Below are 20,470 nucleotides of genomic sequence, written 5' to 3'. Positions count from 1 at the left end.
CATGCAAATTTCTGAGTCCATAGAGACTGTTGATTCATTTAATTTTGACATTCTAATAATTATTTCCAATTAATTTTAATTTTTCTCCACTGTTTTCCATTTTACAGGATTTAATGTTTCTTTCAAAATTTGTTTTCAAATTTATTTGTTTCCTTTCAGCTTTGTAAAACTTTGCAAAAAAAAGTAAAATAATCAAAATTCTTCTGATCGTGGCAGCTTATATATAATTTAAGTTCTGGATAATAAGAACTTAAAACCAATATTCTTTCAAAGGCGCTCAATACACGAGTAGAAATTTAAGATTCAGTCTAGAGGCCCAACAAAAGATTTTAATGTCAAAACATTAATCAATCCACATAGGCTCTTTTTGTTTTTTCATAATTATATACACACACATATATATATATATATATATATAATTTCATAACCAGTATGAATGTTTATAAATTTGCACTTACTGTTTAATAACTTTTTATGCAAATATGATTCAATCCATATTTGTAGTTTCTTTTAATGCATTAACCTGCAAAATGTATTGTATATTTTGAAAACCTCTTTCCTCTGATGAAAAGAATTGCAATTTTCTGAAACTCCATGGAATAAGGTTTTTAAAGTTTATTTGTATTTCTTATCGGATAATTAAAAACTCTGTATACTTTCTTTACAGGTTTGTTTCTTGTTTTTTTTTTAATTGGATTTAATTTTCAATAATTAAATTCTCTTATATATATATGAGTGTAAACACAATATTAAATTTCCATAATACTCAAAAGAATCACCAAGTTATTGATTGGGGAGCAAGAACTATTTTTACATATTTAGTAATATTTTGTAGAAAAGTAAATTTATATTGAAAACTAATTCATGAAGAAAGATTTCTTTAAGAAAATCTACGTGTTTATCAGATATTACAAAATGGTTCTCAAATCGAAAAAAATTCATTTATTTTTTTTGCTTCATATAAACGTAATTCATTTTTTGTTGTTTTTTTGAGAAATTTCGTTTCAATAATTTTTTGTACATATGAAAAATTGATCTAATTGACAATACTGAAATTTTTGTAAATTTTTAAAAATTTCCTCATTAGAACCCAAAATTCATCAAAAATTAGGATCAATAATTCAAGTAACCCATGTTCTGGTGAACCATAGAAAACTCTGGTCTCCCCACATTATTCCATTATTATATTATGAAAATAATTTGGCTCTATGTTGAATCTTTTTTATTATTTAATTCATAATGATCACAAAGAGAGCAGACACAATTTATTTGTTTGAAAATGTAATTTGCATTTTTTTTGTCTATTTTTAGCTTTTTTTTCTTTGAAAATAAGGCATGTCAGATTTCAAAAAAAGATATTTAAAAAGAAAGAAAAATTTTTATTGAAACAGATTTAGTTTTCCAATTTCATGCTTTAATTTCTCCTTTCAATTTCTCTAATCATTTTTTAAATAGACAAAATTATTTTATAACATTTTGTAAATATTTTTCTAATATTTAAATAATATTTCAATATAACATTTGTTGCTTGTCCAAAATACCTCCATATTAAAAAAACAAAATTTTTTAATCTGTATCCTGTACGTACCTGTGATGAAACAAAAATGCCATATTCTAAAAATCATATAAATTGATTAAGTAGTTTTATTTTTGCTAAGAAAATCAAATTTTATGAGTAAGATAGTAGGGACTGTCTCAGAACGCCATTTTCGAGAAACAGAATAACTCAACAATAATTCAGACTTATGAAATCAGCCTTGTAATGCCTACAATTTCTTATTGCCTTAAATCGTTTAAAAATGTTTTCTATAAAAATAAGACTGCCTGATCATTATACGTGAGTTTTAGAATATGTTCTTTCATGGGTATTTTTTTGTTCTCTCATGGGTATGTACATCATAAAGATTTTTCTTTGTTTTTGTTTTTTAATATAGGGAGAATTCTGGACAACCACCTAATATTTTAATATCAAACATTTAAATAAATAAAAATTTCTTAATATATATATTCCTTAAAAAAAAAGAAAAGAAAAAAAAATTTTTTTCAAAGTAAGGTAGATAACTCTTCTAGCACTTCTATTATTACTAGTAAATAGTTAATATAAAAGATATGTTTCAATTTTGCGTGTACATATGGGATTATGACAATATTTAAAAATTGGCAGATGTCTAGTTTCTTCAAGTATTGTGAGATCTAAAAAAAATATTAAATTTTATTAAATTTTGCTTGATATAAGGGAAAAAACTTAGAAAATAAGTTTGTTTTTTTTTTTGTTTTGTTTTTAATCATCTTATCTGAAAGTATTTTATTTAATATAATGTGCTAAAATTCAAATCTCCAACACAACAAATATATTTTGTGTGTTAACCTTTCACAAATTCAATTATGTATTTGTTTTGTAAAAGGAAAGTGATGTTCATTTATAAAATAGTTTTATGTAAGTGAGGAAAATACTTCTGACATTTCTAAATCTGATAATCTTTTTTTCACCCCAAACAAGGAATATTGCAACTTGGGCATAAGGGGAACACAGGAATATGAGGCGTTGAGCAGTGAGATATTTGTTTGCATTACATTTAAACTTCTGTACAGTCAAGAAAGCAGAAAACAAGGAGGGAATTCGAAAGTCTATCAGTCCAAGGGCAAAAACTATAAAAAGGCTTCTGGCAAGTAAGGACGTCAACAGTGGGATTTTGTTAGTTGTTGGATTAGTTAGGAGTATGTATGTCAAAAGGGACACAAGTGCTATGAGTTCATCAGAGCACATTCCTTTAAAGTATTTGTAAAATAGGCGCAGGGATGCAACATTGTGGCGATGGAACAAAGGTTGGAGCTTGACTGATAGTGCGGGATCTATTAGATTTAAACTCTTTTTTTTTTCTTTTTTTTTTTTTTTTTTTTTTTTTTTAAGACCCTGTTTAAGAGTGAGAGACTAATGGTAGATGCACCAACCCAGATACTTCATACATGGACGAATTGTGGTTTTGTAAACGTATAGGATACTGTCTGATGTGAGTACTTATCATGGTAGTGGGAGCTTACTCCATATTTGAAACCTGTGGAGATGATCTGAAAATATAAAATGATTTATTTTATATAATTATCATTTTGGTTACTGTCAGACGGACATCACATCTTCATTATACTCTATTGAAGCGACACTCACTCTAAGCAGGTTGAATCAGCTTCCTCTGAAGGAGGAAATTTCATGAGAGTATGAAATTCACAAGCTGTTCCCAGTCGCTTGCATGTTATCTATTATAATAGTCGTATTCCTGTCTGTTTGTTGACAATTTGAGTAAGATGCACAAAAGTACACGGTTTTATAAATTAATTTTTATACCAAATTTCCATATATACTATTTAGTCAAATGAAATGTACATTCAAGAAGTAACCTCATTTGCATATTATGTTTAAGAAAATCTATTTTAATAATTAGCTCCATTTTATTATTTGTTGTAATAGAATTGTTTTAATTGTTCTATTTAGAAATATTATTAAAGTTGATTTACTTTTAATTTAAATTTTAATTTATTTTCAATTTTCACCGGTTACCTTTAAAAATAAGTTTATTTAAGCTGTCAGAGTTATTTTCCCCTTTGAACTATGAGTTATTTCCTGTTTAATTTTCATGGGTGTGTTTTTTTTATTCCATAAATCACACATGTGGTCCAATTTCAGGAAACTTGTAAGAAGTTAGAGTATTCAGTGTATCTTAAATAGTATTTGACCAAACCTCAGCCTGTCAATGGTTCAATCTGGCAATGCCTGGTACATACAACTAGTATTAACTAATATATATATATATATATATATATATATATATATATATATATATATATATATGTTTTTAAATCCCCGAAACAGTGTTTCATGGTAAACAACTGATGATCCCTTGAAAAAATAAATTATTACTGGTACTATAGTGAATTCGATAGAGCAAGTTTATGCAGTGATTGCATAACTTACTGACTAAATGGTTTTCTAACGAATGATAATTTTTTTTTTTGTATAGTTTTAAAAGTTAAAAACCTCCAAGACTATATATATATATATATATATATATAGCTTAAAGTTGTTGAAAATGTTTGAATGCTTAAAAATCACTTTTTTGTACTCTTTATCAGCAGCTATATATTCTGCAGAATAAGGAATGAGAAAAATGAGTAGGAATATAAAATTTAGTTTGCTTTATTAAAATACATTTTTTTTTTTTTTTTTAGAGGATTCTAATGAATTCAAAAGTTTGTTTTTTTCTTTGTTGGTGTCGTTTCTCCTGAATGGGCATAATTTTCTACATATTTATTTTTGTCACTTTGATTATGAAATTATCTTGAAATTTTTTTTGTTTTTCATGTTTAGGGTGAGTATTTTTGTTTTTGTTTACTTTCTTGGCAATTACTATGAAATGTGAAAGCATATCATAAAATATTTCAGTGGTACTTATATTATTATATTTCAACTTTTCAATATTGTAGCATTACAGAATTATTTGAATTATCTGGTCTACCATTCTCATATTGAGTACTATTCTAGCAAGATTTCAGCTGATAAAACCTCCAACCTTTTCCAGGTGTGTCTTGTTGAACTCTGAAATATGTATGGATTTTTTAACTGAACGCTTTATTTAATCCTCTGTGTTAGCTAGCTAGCTCTCGTTCTGTCAGTGTTGTGAAAATAATATGGAAGATGAAAACGGTATTCTTAATAATAAAAACTATCGACCCTCATCTCAAATTCTAAACAATAAAATTGTTCTTTGATTTTTTTTTTTTTTTTTTTTTTTTTAAGCATCTATCATTTTGAATCTCCATTAGCCTTTTAAGAATAAAATCTTTGCTTTAATAATTTGCTTAAAATGTTCATTTATTTGTTTCATGTTATCAGCCAGTTATTATCAAAAAGTGACAATCTGTAATAATTATTTGCTGTTTTCATTATCCAAAAGTTAGCAGTTAGTTCCTCTTTAATGGACCGATACATCTATTATACCTTTCTCTTAAGGGAAAGTTAGAAAGATTATATTTATCTACTCCAAAATCTATTTTGGAAACAGTAATCCGAAAGATCCAAATCATAGATTTTCATCTAAAAAAATTCAAAACATTGAAATATATATATTACATTGCTTTCTTTTTTGTTTTTTCCATTTAGGCATTCATTATATTGTATGTTAAACACATTGAAGAAATATTTGCTTTCATAATTTGTTAAGAATGTTCACTGCTTTAAAATGTTAATTCCATTTCAAAGAAATTGTTTCTTAACAACTTCTTTGTGATAAATGTAAACTTTATTGATTCTTTGCTTAATGTTATCAGTTATTTATTATAATCATTTTTGCATTATTTTAAAGTTATTTGCATTATTTTAAAATTAGCTGATAATGATGACTACATCTATCTTTTCCTTTATTTAAAAAAAAAAATGATTAAAAAGATTATATTTATCTGCGCCAAAATGTATTTAAAAGAATAAAATAAAAAAATAGTGATTTTTTTTTTTTTATTTGTACTTTGGTTGTTAGGTTCACACCATTTCAGCTGTCATATTCTCCAGCCTTCTTCAGACATCTTTTGTCACAATTGGTAACCTTCCGGAAAAATACTAACTGAAACCTTTATTTATAGTGAACTCTTCATTTTATGCCTTTTAGATATCTCACATTAGTTATATATATATATATACATATATATATTACATGAGACACTTCACTATTTCAAGTAATTTAAATATAATTCGAACTGAAGCATATAAAAGCATCCAGATTTTAAACGAAACAATCAAAAACTGTCTGGAGATGACTGAAGAAAATCAGTTAAAAGTATTTGCAAAAAGAAAAAAAAAAACAAAAGGGCGAAAACAACTACGGAACTTTTCTACACAAATTTGACTAAGACGTAAGAATGACCATTTGACAAAACAAATGCAAAAATTACAAAAAAAAGATCATTAAGCAAAAACACTATGCTTTTAACAATATCTATCTGAATAAAAACATGCTGCCTAAATACACTATATATATATATATATATATATATATATATGGCGATTAAGCTACACTGAATATTCCGCGTTTCATCCACTCTAGGACTCTTCAGGCTTATGCGCCATATAATAAACACAGACATATATATATAAAAGTGAACATGTCTGTGTGTGTCTGTTTGTGTAGATTTCCCTATGCAATAACTCTGTCAATTTTAAGTCTACAGACTCAAAATTTGATATACAGGGTACTGAGATTTGGGAAAATCTTTATGATCAGTTTTCGGCCAGAAATTTGGCTGTTATGGGGTCAAAGTTAACGATTTGACCTTTGAGAACTCTACCAAACTCCTCCGACAATTTTGGGTATAAACAATTGAAATTTTAGATATAGGTTCCTTGGACATGGATCTAACTTAATAACTTTATTTGAGCCCAAAACAATAAATTTTAAGGAGTCATAATAGGGGTCAAAGTTAAAAAAATTTACCGCTTTTTTGCTCAACATACACCTCCAAACTCCCGGGCAACGCTGGGCTGAAATGCTAGTCTATATATGTATGTATATATATATATAATTCCTTCACCAGAGATTCAACTTGACGCATGTATAACAGGACATATAATAAACACAGACAATACAAAGAGACGGAACAATTTTGTGAGGTTTTACATCTGGCTAATAGGGAAACATAACTTGTTCATCTTTGGGTCTTGTTTTGACAGATCTTGGAAGCTGCAAATGGAGATTCATCTCAAGGAAACGATCAGAAGTCTCTGGTTGTATTTTCAGCAGCTTTATTTCCAGAATGTTTCCCCACTTGGAAAGTTGCACACTTGTTCTAAGTTTCTAACATTCTGACTATTGGACAGATTTGCTGGCATACAGAGGCCACAGCCCTCAAGCCACTAGCTGACTCCCTCGTCTGTTCAGCTCGACTTTGTTTCACCAACTCTGACTCCTGACTAAACTCTGTATATCAAAAACTATCTCGCTTTCTAAATTACGTTATCAATACACGTATCACTACATGACCATCGTTTGATGTCTGTCACCTAATCATTTATCAACTAAAATTCCTAACCTGCTCTTATGTTAAAATTTCATAGTTAACAATTCTTCTTGCTGTCCAAACATTTTCCCCTTTATTGCATTTTTCACATTCACCATCTAGTCTTTGATAACAATTAATAATTTCTTAGGTCACCTGCCGTTGTCTTGGTAGTGCTTAACATAACACTTTTATTGAAGACTAAAATTTACAAATATTTATTTTATACCAACATCCAATTTGTTTTTTTGTTTTTTTTGTTTTTTAATTAAATCAAATTAGTTTACCAATAATTAATTATAAGAATAAATATTCCATTTATACTTTGTCTTTTATATTTTAAGAATTGAAATATTTTAAAATGATTCTTGTTTTCAGTATTGAATTAAACCTTAACTGCCTTCATAAAATATTTGGACTTTATTGGGATTAATTAAGAAAAATTAATAAACTTATAAGTTTTTTTAAAATTTTTTTATAATTTAAATTGCTAAATATTTTTATAATGTAAAACAAATTATTGATAAGTGTTTAATTTTAATACACGTTAGAAAAATCACATACTCTCTATTTTCATACAGAAATATATTTGTCTGAAAAAAAAAACATTACTTTTATTTTTTTTTTTTTTAAATGGTAATTTTTTTTATTATATATATGTATATAATAAAGTTAGTACAAGAAATATCTTAAAGTGAAATTTAACAAAGCAAGAAAAGTAGAGAGACGCAATTAAAACAAATTAAATAAAAGATGAGTAATAAGTTACATATATAACTTTATTATAACATCGGATTAATAAGGAAAGAAATAAGGAAAAACCTCTTTAGGTTATGGCATTTTAAACTTAAATTTAACTTTCAAAATCTTATTTAATTATTGCAGCATCGTTTGGTAATTGAACCAATTTGTATAAAATTTTGGTTTTAAAATAAATTAAAAAAAAAAAACTCTTAATTTTCTTAATACATGAGGATTTTAGAGTTATAAATGATCTTCTGTTTGATAGTTTAAGTGTGTTTAATTTTCTTTTTAAATTTCAAACTGTCGCAAAATGATTTTTTTTCTTCAACTATTAGCAAAAGATTAAAATATTTTAACTTGCTAGAACAAAAATGGAAATTTATTCTTGTCAATTTAATTTTATTATGAAATTTTTTTAAATTACATTTAATTTTATGCTATTTCATTATTTTTTTTAATTAAATATTCGAGTAATAGTAAATAAAAAATTTTTAATTATCAAAGTCATGTCGACACAAGAAACACATACACAGGAGAAATGGTCAGGGTTTTTATTAATATAAAAAAATGAATAGAAATGGTGCTTGTGTTATGCAAAAAAAATTTGTTTAAAGTACATTTTAGATAAAAACATTATTTACTTAGGTGTCATGTCGAAATTAGTAAAAAAAAAAAAACATCTGAAATTTATGAAAAATTGATTGACTAGAAAAATATAAAATTTAGCAACTTATTTTTATTGTTTAAGTTCTTAAAATCCAGGAGAGGTAACTACAGTCTATAATTTAGACAAGATAATTGTAATTCATCATTTCAAAATAGAAAATGACAAACCGATAATATCTGATTTTTATAAAAAAAAAAAAAATAGTTCTAGCAGATCTTCTACTTGATAATTTTTCTTCTTTTTTTTTTTTGGGGGGGGGTGAGTAATTTCAATATGACATGTAAGTATGTAATCATGTTTTTTACCTAAAATGTATTTATTTGAAATAAATATACCTTGCATAAGCGCCATAAAAATTTCTAAATGAGATTTCATCCAAGTTAAAATGAATGAAAAAGTTTTATTTTCCATCTATCATAACTATATTAACATCAAAATGTCTTATACTTATTTAATAATGCTATGATACTGATACAAGATGTCTTGAAATACCATATATAGTAATCACGATGCACCCACAAATGCTATATTTTTATATCCATTTGGTTTTTCCATTTCTTACATAACAAGTTGGCCATTTTAATTATTTTATGAAATTCTTATTTTTCTAGGTTTGCATTTGCTAGACTTTGTCTTATTAAAACTGCATGAGCTATACACAAATAGCTAGTTTCTATTTACTTGCCTCACCACAAGGACAAAGTTAGACACAAGGTCACTCTGGATTAGAACACAAATATTGCCTCAGTTTAGTACTTCTCCTTTACTGACTGAGAACAGAATAGACTAAATGTAGCATCAGAGCAGATACTGCACTTTGTTCCTCAGAAAAGGGCCAAGAAACATAGCTGATATTTACTTCTTTCCTACCACAGGAAAATATGACACAAGGTCAGAAGGTGGGGAGCTTCAGGCCAACATCCTTCAAGATGGAGCACTTGTCTTTTTAAAATTGCCAGGACAACCCTGTTGGCATTTTCTGGTCAGGACGCCTCAGGCAGTAAGCAATAAGATTATTCCACCCTAAAAGAGGGAGGCAAGGCCTGGGAGGGTGGACCTCTTTGGACTATTCAGGACGAATACCACTCTCAAACAAAAGACCACAGAAATAGCCTAGTTTCTGCTGGGCTGAAACGTATCTTCGACTGGTATGTCACGGTCAGAAGTTTCTATGCAACTGAGGAACATAGTTCAATATAGATATTTAATGTAAATAAACAACCAGTTTTCCAAACAAACCATTTTTTTTAATTCTATATTAAGCGCTTGTGTAGAATGTGCATGAACATCGGGTCAAAAGAATTTTTATGCACAATTTTATTTTTGGCTGAGAAATTATTCTTAAGCATTTTCCAAGTAGATAATTCTGATTTTCTTGTATTATTAGTTTGTACTTCTTACTCAGAAATAACAAATAACTCGCGTGTTGTTCTGGAATGAATGAGGACTCCAAAATACTGCTATTCAAAGTCCTGAACACCATATATATAATTAGTAGCCTAGCAAGGCTACAGGGGAGACAACTGAAGCAGCAAAACTGAAGTTGGCCTGCAGGACAGTAGATATACAAATGTAGGCAAATTTGGGCATATTTTATTGGTCTTTTATACTAATTGTCATAAAATTTTACCCTGCAAATTTTCATGTAGTTTTATACCATAAAACCAAAGACATGAGTATTTCAATAATCAATTTGGCTACCAGTAGAGAGAGATACCACCTTTTTTGTCAATTTTATGTTCAAAATCTCAGCGACTATTGATTAGAATTTAACAACTGAAGACTCGTTGGACAGGCAATGACTTGAAGTGGGTTATGTGACATTTGCCTTTAAGGTTGCACATTAAAGGGATCATCCATCATTCAGAGCCTGTTTTTGGCACTTTTTTACAGTCATAAAATGTTTCAATCATAGTCATTTGTTTTTCTAGTTTTGCATATGAATTACGAAATATTTGATATTTCCCCAAAATCTCTGGCCTTGATGAAGGGGAGACTAAAACTTGTTATGGTTTCAAATGATCTGAAATAACAGCAAAGGGAGACTTGATTCCAAATATTTCTCATATGGTATATCTCCCCTCTTTGGTTTTTATACATAAAGTAAATTTTATAGTGAATAAGGATTATTTGATACATAATCGTACCCTATTTCCAAAAGAGGGGAGATATAACGTGAGAAATATTTGGAAGTCTCCCCTTGCTGTTATTTCAGATCATTTGAAATCATAACAGCAAGTCTCCTCTCCATCAAGGCTAGAGGTTTTGGGAAAATATATATGTGAGAATGTGTGTGTGTGTGTGTGCACACTTCTTAACCTATATACTCAACAAATTTTTGATCTACAGACTTGAAATTTTAGTATATAGGGTATTCAGACATGTAGAAAACTTTTTAATTGGTTTTCATTAAAAAAAAAAGAAAAGAGCTGCTTAGGGTTCAAAATTGAAACATAGGGATCATCAGATTATCTGTTTGTCAACTATTTCACAAATGCGCATGCGTGAATCATTTACATGACAGACTCTATATGATAAAAATAAGTAGGTTTGAAAACACCTTTTAAAGATTGTGCCAAACTGATTATGGTTATGGCACTTGACTCACTGTTTAGGTTTTGGTTTCAATCTTAGTTCAAGTATTTTTTTTTTCTTTTACTTAGAAGAAGACATAATACTCACATGCATATGTCTTAGTTTCTGTATGAATTAAAATATAATATTTATGTGTATTTTATGACCATGCAATGCTGAGCGGCCTGCTAGTGTGTGTGTGATGAATACAAGCACCACAATAATATTAAAAAGAAGAAAAAAAGGCATAGTACAAAATTAATATTGTTTGAAAAGTCATGTTTAATCTTTGTATATTGTTTCTTTTGACTTGCATTGGCAAACAGATAAAGAGAAATAACAAATATAGTCTACAAATTATTTAGGACTTCTACTCGATGATGGCTGATGGAATGAGAGCATGCTTCCCCCGTGAATTTAAAAAAAGGTTTTGTTTGAAATTCCATGCAGATTCCAGAGTTTGATAGAAAGATTCCTGATTGTGACAAGATACACCTGAGGAAGGTCGGAGGTTAAATCGATCGAAACATTGTGAAAATAACACTCGAGATAAGAACAGTAGTTGGAATAATTCAAGTAATACGAGATTAGGCTTGTTTAATTTTCATTTAAAATTTAAAAAAATTGTCAGTTTCTTTTTTCTTCTTGTACCCTTTGTTCTCTTAATAATCTCAATTCTTTTTTCTTTTTCTATGTTCATTTGAAATGATGATGAAATGTGGTTGCGATTGTTTTCCTTGACTTTTCGTCTCTCCAGATATTGAGCTCAAGCCTCCAGAACCCAGCGTTGATCCCTCAGACCCTGACGCCGGATGTTCATGCTAATTCACGTTGATCTCGTTGAGAAAGAAGAAGAAACAAAACCAAAACAAAGCTAAATTGAATTATAAGAAAACAAAAAAAAGAAGAAAAAAAAAAATCCTTGATAGTAATTATATACGTGGCCTCTGTCTCATCGGGAGAATATTGCATTTTAAGAACAAAAATTAAATTCAAAATTTCATTTATGGAAGGATTTAAAAATAAAAATTTAATTGAAAGCAAATAAATGTCTTGAAAAATGAGAAAAATGAAAAGAAATTAAATCAGTAAATAATAATAAAAAAAAAAGATACCTTTCCAATATAAAAGATAATTATAATGATAATATGCTAATAATGAAATATCCCAAACATGCCATTGGCGGTAGTGAGTTTGTGTTCTTCCTTTTTCTGTTTCTGTCTAAGGTAATCTCAATTTGCCCACCTCCTTGGTAAAACCTGAATTACTTGCCCTTGATCTATTGTAAAAAAAAAAAAAAAAAAAAAAAAAAAATCTGGGCAAAACAAAAAAAAAAAGTTGTGATGACAATGTTTTCTTTTTGTTCATATATATAATTTCGAAATTTTCTTTTCATTTTGTTTTTCTCTTATTTAAGACTTATTTATTTCAAAAGAAAATCCTCTTCTCATATTTCATTTTTACATTTTTTCCAAAATGTCTTCCCTTCCCTGGACCTGTCTGTTGTGCTGCTGTTCTAACAGAGCTATCCTGCTGTCATCTATTCATTGTCTGCCTAGGAGTGAATCTGTTAGTGACCTTTTCAGTCAAGCAGTCCATGTTGGTATTGTGTGTAACGTTAATAAACCAAAATCGATACTTCCCCGCCTCCTGAAAACCCTATTCTTTTATTTTCTTCACTGCCCTCTCCCTCCCAGACAGGTCTACCCACCTTCCTCCTAAATGTCCAACTCATTAATCTGCTAACTGTGATGTCCAAACTTTTTATCCCCCCTCCTCCCCCAACCCTCTTCTATGAAGTAACCCCCTTCTTGGGGTCTGCATTTAGATTTCTTCTTATTTGACTCACTACCGTAACAAGCTACTGCACTTCTTGTATACAGTTCATATCTGCTGTGATGGATGCAAATTTAGCTTTTCTTGTCTTCGTCCGTTCCTTCTTCCCCACTCAGGATTATTTAACCCCTTTTCCCAGATTCAGTTTTCTTATTTTGCAAAGTCAGAATGATATGAGCCATCCCTTCCCCCACCTCAAGAAAATCAAACGTATATTTCAGTGCTGCTACTCAACCAGAAGTTCTCAGAGTTTTATTATTTTTTAGTCGATTTCAAAACATTTTCTTTAATTCTTGTTCTTGTTTAGGAGAGAAAAAAGTTATATGGATATAATTTAAACGATTCTTTTAGGAAAAAAAAAAAAAATTGTGATGGCATATTTCAGTTTGTGACGAGGCTTTTTCTTTTGGGAGTAGAATACTTTTGCACCTACCTTCATTTGTTTTTTTTGTTTTTTTTTTTTTTGCCCTGACTTCATTCTTTTACTCGACCTAGCTAATTTGTCACTGAGCAGAGTCTGTCTCCATTTCCTTGATTCTTTCTTGTGTTATTTGGTCAGAAAATAGTTTCTACGTTTAGGTTTTACACCAGATCCTAACACTTTAATAATGCAAAAAGCTTTTAAAAACAATTCCTTTCAGTTACTCAAAGAATGATCTGCTACCAGTAAATGATTGTCCTTAGACATTATTCGTCAAATTTCTTGAATATCTAACTTGTATATTTTCACTTGATTGATTAACATATTTGTTGCTGATATAAGAATGTCATTAGTTTTCATGAATGCTGATTAAGAAATTCAAATAAAAACTTAACTTTTCCAAACACAAACAAAAAACATTGCAATGAAGCTGAACATTTAATTTTTTTTTTTTTAATTTTTTAATGAAATAGAAACAATTTTAAAGAAATAATTTAATCATATTGCTAAGTAAAGAATATTTTATTGCTCTGCTCTGTGATAAATGCAAGATTCCAGCAGAAACTGTCTATGCCACGGCTTTGGTATTTTAGGATTAAGACATATTTTAGAATGGTGTCAAAGATATGCATTGTAAGAGTTGTTTTTCACATTATGTATGTGTGTTACAGAAGATCAGAAAAACGTTCATACCGTCAGTTTCAAATCCAAACAAAGGAGACCAATATCTGGTCACTTATTTCGGACTCTCTTCAGCCTTTGTTTATATCTGTCTCCCCGGAAATGGCCATTTCCAGGAAATCAGATACAAACAAAAACTTATGTTTTCCTGATCTTTTGTAACACATATGTAAATGTTATGCTCATATTTTTAAAATTTTCTTCATTGTGCACTCTGCTGGGGTTCTCTCCAACTAATCTTACATATATACAAATATATATATGATGCAATGTAATTGTTGTTTCTGAAATTCCTACCAATTTTTTATTTGGAATTTCTTTTTTCACCCCAAGAATGTAGCAATTATTTTTATTTTCTTTTTGGTTTACCTAAATACTGACACTTGTTTTTTGATAATTCATTAAGTCGCCTCCATTATCCATGCCTTCTACTTGCCTTTCACAAAAATAGCAATGATTCACTTTGAAACTGCTAAGAACAAATAGGATGCAAGTAAATATCCACAGTTCCGACTCAACTACAATTTATTGCATTGCTATCTTTCTTCTTCTTCTTGGTCATACATTTAACGCAAATATATGTATTCGTTTTACGTTCTAATACCATTTTTTTCTTTTAAATCTAATCACTTAGTTATATTTTTTTTATATGTGATGATCAGATAAAAGGTCATTGATAATTGAAGAGGAGTATTCGCTTTGTTTCTCCAACCTTTAATGTTGAGTAGCTAAGGTGATCAAAAAGATGTACCTTGACCTTCATCTGCACAACTCGGTAGTTACGGTTCTGAAAAAAATATTCATGCTCTTACGTCAATATTATATTCATCGTTTTTGGTCTGGTGCTATCAGATCAGGCTGCCTTGAAGATATCGGCTTTCTGGCTTAAAATGCATCAAACATTGATGATTTTTTTTTTCCTGTTCCTTTGCAAAACTCATTTCTGTTCTGCAAAGCCAAAAACAACAATTTTCCTCTACAAAACAATTAGACCAAACACCATGAATAAATATTTGAAGTTATAAAGAACTTGAAGCATAAAAACATTTTTCAAAATTACTAGATTTTGCATTAAATAACTTGAAATGGGTTGATATGCCGTTAAACAAAATGACTATTTGAGGGCTTAAATATCAATTATTTTGTTTTACCTTTTTTTTTTTAATTGAAAATAGCTAGAAATATAATGTGGAAATACTATAATAGGAAATAATTATTTCCTATCTCATTTGCCCCAGTTTGCTCACTTTTGACATCTGCCTCTTCATATTTGTACGAAAAAAAAAACTTCCTTAATTGTTCATTTATCTTTACAGCAGCTAGGTCTGAACTGAAAACTCTTACAGAACACACGCTAAAAAATATCTTTATTTCTTCTTTCTCTACTTCTACTGACTTGATATCCTCAACCATTTTGGGCAACAGCACTAAGCTTCTCTCTTGCCCTTCATTTTCTTCAACAGCAGAAGTTCAGCTAATCAACACCGAAATCAAAAGCGAATAATAAAAATAAAAAATTAATGTTGCATTCAGAATTTCCGAAAATATTTTTTTTTTTCATTATTAAAAAAAAAAAAAAAAACAATTGGTTAAATTTTAAAAAAAATTTTGCTTTTCTATAAAATATTTTCATTTTATTAATCAAGCCTTATTCAGCATATTTTTATTATTATTATTATTATTATTAATATTATTAAAAAAATGTGCCATTAATATTTGTTTTTCTCAAGATTTGTTAAAAAGATGAAATTTTTATTTATATATATTATTTTTTTTCTTATAAAAAAAGGGGGGGTCACACATGTCTGCACCTCCACTTCAATTATTCAAAAGGTTTGAAAGTAAAAGAAAAAAAATGGTCGTCGGCATCGTCTTTATTTATTGTCGACAGAAAACAAAAACAACAAATGTAAAATAAAATCCCTTACAAATTAAAAACAGCAATTGTTAACATTAAAAGTTCTCATTTACCACCCACCCCCACCCATCTCTCTGTTTGTGTAATAATTGTAGATAATGCTAATAAACAACTTGGCATGTTTTTCTTTTTTAAAATGAAACCTTATGTTTGTTGTTTTTGATTAAATAAAAAGCTGGAGAGAATGACAACTTCCATTTAGGTATTGCTTATAGTTTAAGAATCCAAACTGCTTTAAGTATTAACAGGAAACGCCGTGGTTATGATTATCAAATAACAGATTCTATAGGAATTTCTATTTGATTCTTTATAGAGAGATTAATCACTTCTCTCTTTCTCCTTCTAGTGTCGTACAGTGCTTTTTTTGCAATATATCATCTCAGAGATTATTTCATCTTTTCTGGTTCCTTTTAGAAAAACAAGACTCTTGGATATCAAATTCGTTTTGGTATTTGATCAATAGCACCAAACCAAGTCTTACCAACGATACTGTTGAATCTTTTTGAATAATCGGTTCTTGAGAATAACTCAGAAAATGTGTTTATTATGCTAAGTATGCATATATGTAGCCGTTTTATTTATTTGTTTTTATTTTATTTATTTTTAAAGGTGTTTTGTAATAAGTTTGCTCTTCACAATCACAAATCCAAGATTAGATTGATTATGAATTTTAATTCTTCAGTTCATGTAAATATATAGTTCTATTTCGTGGCAAACATAAAGGAATGATGATGATAATTATTCCTGTGATAATGATCAATAATTGTTCAGTCTTCTCCTGCATCAGAATTATTTTTCAAGTGTAGTTCATGTCTGTACATTTTTTTGTTTTTCTGGTCTCTCTTCATTCAAATTGATCATGTGACAGTCACATGACCTATTCCAATCAATCACTCCTCCCCTTCCTCTCGAGATTCTGTTATTGTCATTGTCCTCCTCAGCTTATGCAACTATTATGGGAATGTATTTCTTTCTTTTAACAGCAAATGCAAAAGATAAACACTGATAAGAAATTAAATAATCATTACAAATATTCCTTTATGGATATCAAACTTCCTGGCACTAAATTTTCACCTATGCCAAAACAACTTAGATTGAAAGCAAAAACAAAATTTTGTTTTAATTTAAAAAAGAAAATAAAATTAATGGGGAAAAAAAAACTTTAAATTGTAAATTACAGGTGTCCATTTCAAATGAGATACTCTTGACAAATGTTTCTTGACTTATTCTGATCTTGGCCTTTCTGTCTACTTAAATCTTTATACCTGTCCCCTGATCATCTCACTACATCTGCAAAAGTAGATAGCAAACTTTTCCCTCGAATTTAGGTCATTGTTGAAATGGCTTTTCTCCCTGATGACCGAGGTATGGCTTGCTTTGGTCCTGTACAGTTCTATGAGGTTCATCCTCCCAAGCTTTGTCTCTCGTCTTTTGAGTGAAATAAGTTTATTGCTTGTTAGCTGAGGTGCCCTAAATGGGGGAATGTCGACAAGACTGCCTGGGTAATTTTTAATAGGTCAGATTGCTCCTCGTATAGGGGCACTGACTTGACTCGCCCTACCTTCTGACTTTGTGTAAAGTAAGTAAATAATAGTTTAGGTAGCAAACTATGACCTCAAGACATTAACTTCAGTTGTAAATCAAGGAATAATATTTGATTTGAATAATGAACATATTTACTCAAAAGATCTTTTGCAAAAATAGGCAAATTACTGTTGTGATAATTAAAGAAAATTAATGATAAAGAAAACTTGTAAGCAAAATTGTTGAAAACATTTTTGAATCAAAGAGGTTTTTAATTTTTTTAATTCAAAACCAAAACCAACTATTTTGCACAGATCAAATGAAAAAAATTAAAATAGCAAAATAGGTTATTAGATTAATTAACTTTTAAATAATAATTAATTAAAAATAATCTGTATCTATATTTTATGTATCCTGAATTTTGTGACCTTTTGTAACCCTTATTTTTCAAATTTAAATTTCCTGAAAATCTTGTTTCCAAGGGGTCATATAGACTCCATTGAAAAACCTTGCTCTAGAGTAGTGCTTTTTTTTTTTCTTTTTTTTTTTTTAGAAAAATGTTCATATTATCCTTCACATACACCTTGGTTTCCAGTTCAACTCTTTAGCAACTGACCCCTTGTGTTTGGCATATTAAAAATTCAAAATAATTCATCTTGTGCGCGCACACACATTTATCAAACAAAATCATAACCAGGAAGTAAACCAATGTATTTAATAAGAAGATAGAATGAATTTAAATCTTGCTTCTTAGTTCTAATAGAAAGGAAATCCTTGGTGATCGGGGGGGGGGGGGGCAAAGAAAATACTAAGAAGTCTTAGGAGGCCAGTCATATAGACGTAAGAAAAAAAAAAGGAAATAAATAATATTACTTAATTCTGATATCCTCATATGTCTCACTCATTCTTATCCTCACCCCACCTCCCAGAGAGAGTATTCCTGCCCTGTTTGGGAAGTGTAATCACATAACCTCCCAGAAAAACGTAATCCTATTGGGGTGGAAGCAGGGATAATTAATGATGTTCTCAAAGGCTTTGCAGATTTCTGTAGAATTTCAGTCAAAGATTGAAAGAAATCTTTATTTTTTTGTTTTCATGGTCTCTTCTAATTGTTGATGGTTGTAGACTGGTAATTCTTACAAGTAATGGTTTGCTCTCTTTTTTCTTTTTCCTGGTATTTGCCTAATATTCCTGGTTTCTCCAACTCAAAAACAAATTCTTTCTCCATCTTTTTCTTCTTACCTTCTCTCTCTTGTCAGTTGAATGTCTGGTAGAGGTTGGTAAATAACTAACATTAAACCAGAAAATTCATGAAGTTTCATCTAAAAGTGGCCAGTGATCAATTCCCAGTTTCCTTCTCCCTATTCTCTCCACTCTTCCCTCCACCCTCCTTTTTTTCCGTCTGCCTCTCCCTCTTTCTCTCTCTCTCATGGTTCATAAATGTTTCAGACATTTTTTTTTTTTTTTCAGAAAAAGTCATTTACAAATCAAAGAATTTTACCTTAATTATTTTATCTCCTAAATTTGAACAAGAGTTAAAATTTAAATCAAATTTAAAAAAGAACAGAAGAAAAAAAAAATCAGGAAAAAATTGCTTCTAACATTTCTCTGTATATTTCTGTGACTGCAAATTATTGATCAGTTTTACTAACCCCCTACCCCACCTTCCTCCCGTCTTATTTAAAAATAATGAACAACCCTTCATTTTTATGAGGGGAAAATAAAATTGCCTGGTGTGCTATGAAATTTTTTTGAATCTACAAGACAGTTCTCCCCCATGATTACTTAAAACAGGATTTGGTGCTTTTTGGAATGGCAATCCTCAGTAACTGCAGTAATTACAATTCTTAAGTTTATCTCGTGTAACATGGCACTGTGTTGACTAATATGATTCAAAATGATAACAAACACTCTTTCTCATTGTAAATGGAAGTGATATTCGATAAGCGCTGATAACTTGGTCGAATTAAATAATGGGTAAGTCTACAAAATGGCTGACCATCAACTTCAATTCGCAAGAAAATTTGAAAATTAAAAATAAAAGAAACTCTACTAGTTTGTTTTTCACTAAAACTTGAAATGTTATTTTTCTCCACTGAATTCGGCACAAGATAAAATGTGAATCCCGTTTCCTGTAGTTACTGAGGATTGTTATCTCGAGAAGAATTGTGGATTTTTATGTTTTAACTTTGTCTTTTGTAAACACTTTTTTTTTTGTTGTTGTTGAAGAAAGAAATGAAGACTGTTTTCGAAAATAAGTGTTTTTTTGCATCTGTGAACATTTGTTTTCTCGCTTACAACAAAAAAAAACAAAAAGGTATTTGCTTCTTAGATGAACCATATTTTATGAAACTTTTTTGTTTCCCAGCTTTTTCAAATCTTCTGTGAGTATGTGTGCATGCGACTGTCTGTGAGATTGGAGTTCAAATTTTTATTTTGCGATAATCAAAAAAAAAAATGGAACACTTTTTATAAAACAACTGTAAGTTATTTTTCAAGCTTATTTTATTTTATTTTTTTTTTATGCTTTAAAAATATTCTGAAAATGTATATCAAGTTTTTTTTTTATTTTACATTTTTATTTATTTTTTTTTTTTTTTCTAAAATGAAAACTTATGTTTTAATTTGACTAGTTTATTTTTTTTTTTAATTTGAAAACGTAAAAAATTAACATTTTACTGACATCTTAATATTCGCTATTGATGGTTCTGAAAATGTTAAAGAAAGAATTTCGAATCTTCTGATAATTATTGTGTACATGTTTCTAGTCATGTGTGAGAGAGAGCAGATAAAAATTATTTTAAGTATTTTCATTTCTCAGTAGTAATTTCCAAACGATTTTGTTTTTCACAGATTTAAATTTCATATAATTGACAAAGTATTTGCAAATTAAATGTTGCATCTGCATTGCTTATTTTTATTATGCTTTCTTTAGGATAATTCTTAATACATCTAATAACAAAGATTTACATGGTCCAATATTTTTCATAATAGCAACAATAATTACAATAATAATGAGTGGTAATAATAATGTGGTGAGAAATTTGTTTCAAGGTTTGGAATT

At 29.0% G+C, this 20,470-nt stretch overlaps 1 protein-coding gene across 2 annotated transcripts in view; it reads left to right on the top strand.

Annotated features, from left to right (window-relative positions):
• Positions 1–13,109, top strand: part of LOC145288070 (ras-related protein Rab6) — a 309,805-nt gene extending 296,696 nt beyond the window's left edge. Inside the window, exon 8 of one of the 2 annotated variants that reach the window (XM_080136126.1) lies at positions 11,784–13,109. In XM_080136126.1, the coding sequence (XP_079992252.1) occupies positions 11,784–11,851 (68 nt within the window). In that variant the 3' untranslated portion in view covers positions 11,852–13,109. Of the gene's footprint in view, positions 1–11,777 lie in introns of both variants that reach the window. The other variant, XM_080136125.1, reaches the window with a different exon arrangement.
• Positions 13,110–20,470: the final 7,361 nt, after the last annotated feature.

Source organism: Euprymna scolopes, chromosome 11 (assembly GCF_053919585.1).
Source record: "Euprymna scolopes isolate OS-2025 chromosome 11, ASM5391958v1, whole genome shotgun sequence".
NCBI classification, from domain to species: Eukaryota; Metazoa; Mollusca; class Cephalopoda; order Sepiida; family Sepiolidae; genus Euprymna; species Euprymna scolopes.
Note: the sequence above shows the minus strand (reverse complement) of the source record. Positions and strands in the feature narration are given on the sequence as shown.